The 2,471-nt window shown below is 44.0% G+C and overlaps 1 protein-coding gene across 1 annotated transcript; it reads right to left on the reverse strand.

Annotated features, from left to right (window-relative positions):
* On the reverse strand, positions 1-2,448 carry CSUI_011424 (uncharacterized protein; the record flags this gene model as incomplete). The annotated part of the gene is made up of 2 exons (XM_068071522.1): positions 2,013-2,448; positions 1-1,016 (listed from the first exon to the last, which is right to left on the reverse strand). Coding segments are annotated over exons 1-2 (1,350 nt in total), but the record flags the coding sequence as incomplete, so codon positions are not given.
* Between the last annotated feature and the right edge of the window lie 23 nt (positions 2,449-2,471).

Raw genomic sequence — 2,471 nt, forward strand, 5'->3', positions numbered from 1 at the left:
TGAAGACGAAGAAGAAGAAAGACACCTTCTCCTCCTAGGTCTTTCTGCCTCTTCTTCATCTTGATCTGGATCTTTCCTTTCTCCATCTCGTTCACGTAACAAGAGCGCTAAATCAAGAAAAGCGCTCCCCCCTCTTAAAGTGAATCCCCCACAGCTATTACTATTACTACTGTTACCTCCTCCTGCCGTTGCACTGCTACCACTATGATTACTATGAGAACAGCTAGGATGAAGAAAAGGACATCTTCTCCCTTCTCCTCTTCCTCTTTTCTCTCTTCCCTCTTCTCTTCCCCGTAGAGTCGACTTATGATAAGGTGTATAGACACCCCCCGGATAAAACTGACGGCGTGAAGACGTCGTGAATCCCCTCTTCTTCTCTTCCGTTGTCGGATGATGCTGTGAAGTCGTCTGGGATCGATGCAGAAATCTTCTTCTTCCTCTTCCTTCTGTTCCAAAATATCGAAGAGATTGTCTTCTTTTGAAAACGTGAAGAGATGGTCTCTTCTTACAGAAAGCAGCAGCTAGAGGCTGAGAGACATGCCGAGATAGCCACGAAGGAAATGAAGAGAAACGGGAAGTCTTTCTTTGATAGAAAGGATAGAAAGAAGATGAGGACTTCAAACGACGGGGAGAAGGAAAGTGAAGAGAGCATGCCCCACTCCATATCTCTCCTTCTCCTACACGATGAGATTTGCCGTTATCTCCCTCTCTATCTTTGCGGCCTTTAGTTGGACGGGGGAAATGAAAAGAGGAAGGCTGAAATCTTGCGAAAGGCGAGAAACGAGAAGGATAGTGATCTAACAGGCCTTTCTCATTCAGTGCATGCTGCTGTTGCGGACTACGTAAATTTGAAGAAGATAAAGGACGAAGAAAGGTCTCCAGTTTTAACGGCCATGTTTGCAAAGCTCCTTCATCTGCTAGCTCGATGCGAAACGTCTCATTCCAGGTGTACATACACCGTAGTAAGGGGGTAAAGGGAACGGCACCCGGGGGATACGGAAGATATACAAGAGATGCTGAAGAAAGAAAGAAAGGAAGAATCGATGAAAAGACAGAAAAGGGAAGAATAAACCCCAGCAAACATTCCTTGAGATGCGAAAGGCAGGAAAGAAGAGGGGGTGGAGAAGAAGTAGTCTGAGTGAAAAAGGAAAGAGGCTATGACACCTTAGAAAAAAGAGATACAGCGCGAGTAAGAGAGAGAAAAAGAAAGACAGAGGAAGGAGGTAGATAGATAGATAGATAGATAGACAGGTGAATAAGTGGGTACAGTATACCACTGAATTTAAGAGAACAAAAGAAGAAGACGAGCTTGAGCAGAGGTATGAGGGGGAATCGTAAGCAGATGCACATCCGTATGCATACAGCTATACACCCAAGAACGGTCTTTTCTTGTAGGCAGAAAAACCATATGTGTGAAGTTATGTATCTACAGATACACGAATATGTAGAGACATACGTAGAGCTATGTACTCTTAGAACGATGTAAACATATATACGTTCAGCCATGTTGCTGGTAGGACCACAGATATCCAAACCTATACCCAGAGCACTCTATAGATAGATACATCAAAGGTAGATAGATAAAGAAAGGTATATATAGATAGATAGATATCGATATATGTGTCGGTATTCATCCAAGACATGCCACGTAGATCTCTGCATGTTTCTATGTCTTTCTATCTAGTGACGAGTGCATACCTTCATCAGTCAATCCCCCTCCACCTCCAACATCCACCGAATCTCTCGCCCTCCGCTATATCTAGCATGTGCTACGACGAAAATTTTCATATACTTATCTACCTATATTGACTCTGTCCACCTTGAAGCAATCTATGTTAACTCTATCTAACTATGTTGACTCTATCTATCTATCTGTTTATTTATCTATCTATCTATCTTTAGTTAATCTATCTTGAATCTATCTATCTGTAATTGATCTATTTTGAATCTATGTGTTTCGACTGTATCTATGTATGTTGAATCTATGTCTTTTCTTTTAATCATCGACTTACAGCAATTCGTTCGATCTTGGAAGTAGGGTCCCAATGAGATTTCGACAACCATCTCATACCTCCCTGTGCCCCCTCTCTCTCCTCTCTCCTCTCCCCTCCCTCCCCATCCCAGCCTTCCTCCTCCCCCTCCTCTTGACGATAGGCCCCCCCCTGTCCCTCCTGCTCCTGCTGGTCGCCCTACTATGCCTGCTGAGGTAGCTGGTAAGCCTTGGAGGGGAGAAGAAGAAGAAGAGAGAGGAGGAGGAGGAGGAGGGGCGGGAGAAGAAGAACAAGAAGAAGGAGGGGGAGGAAACCCTCTTGCACCTAAGATCCTTAACTTGACAGTACACGGCATGACGGTGGGTAAAGAAAAGCTTTGAAGTAGGATGAAGAAGAAGACCAAGAAGAGAAAGAGGAGAAAGAAGGAAAAGAAAAAGAGAGAGAGAGAGAAGAGAAGGCAACTGATAAGGGAAGAAGATG

This window comes from Cystoisospora suis (assembly GCF_002600585.1).
Source record: "Cystoisospora suis strain Wien I chromosome Unknown contig_11658, whole genome shotgun sequence".
Lineage (NCBI taxonomy): Eukaryota > Apicomplexa > Conoidasida > Eucoccidiorida > Sarcocystidae > Cystoisospora > Cystoisospora suis.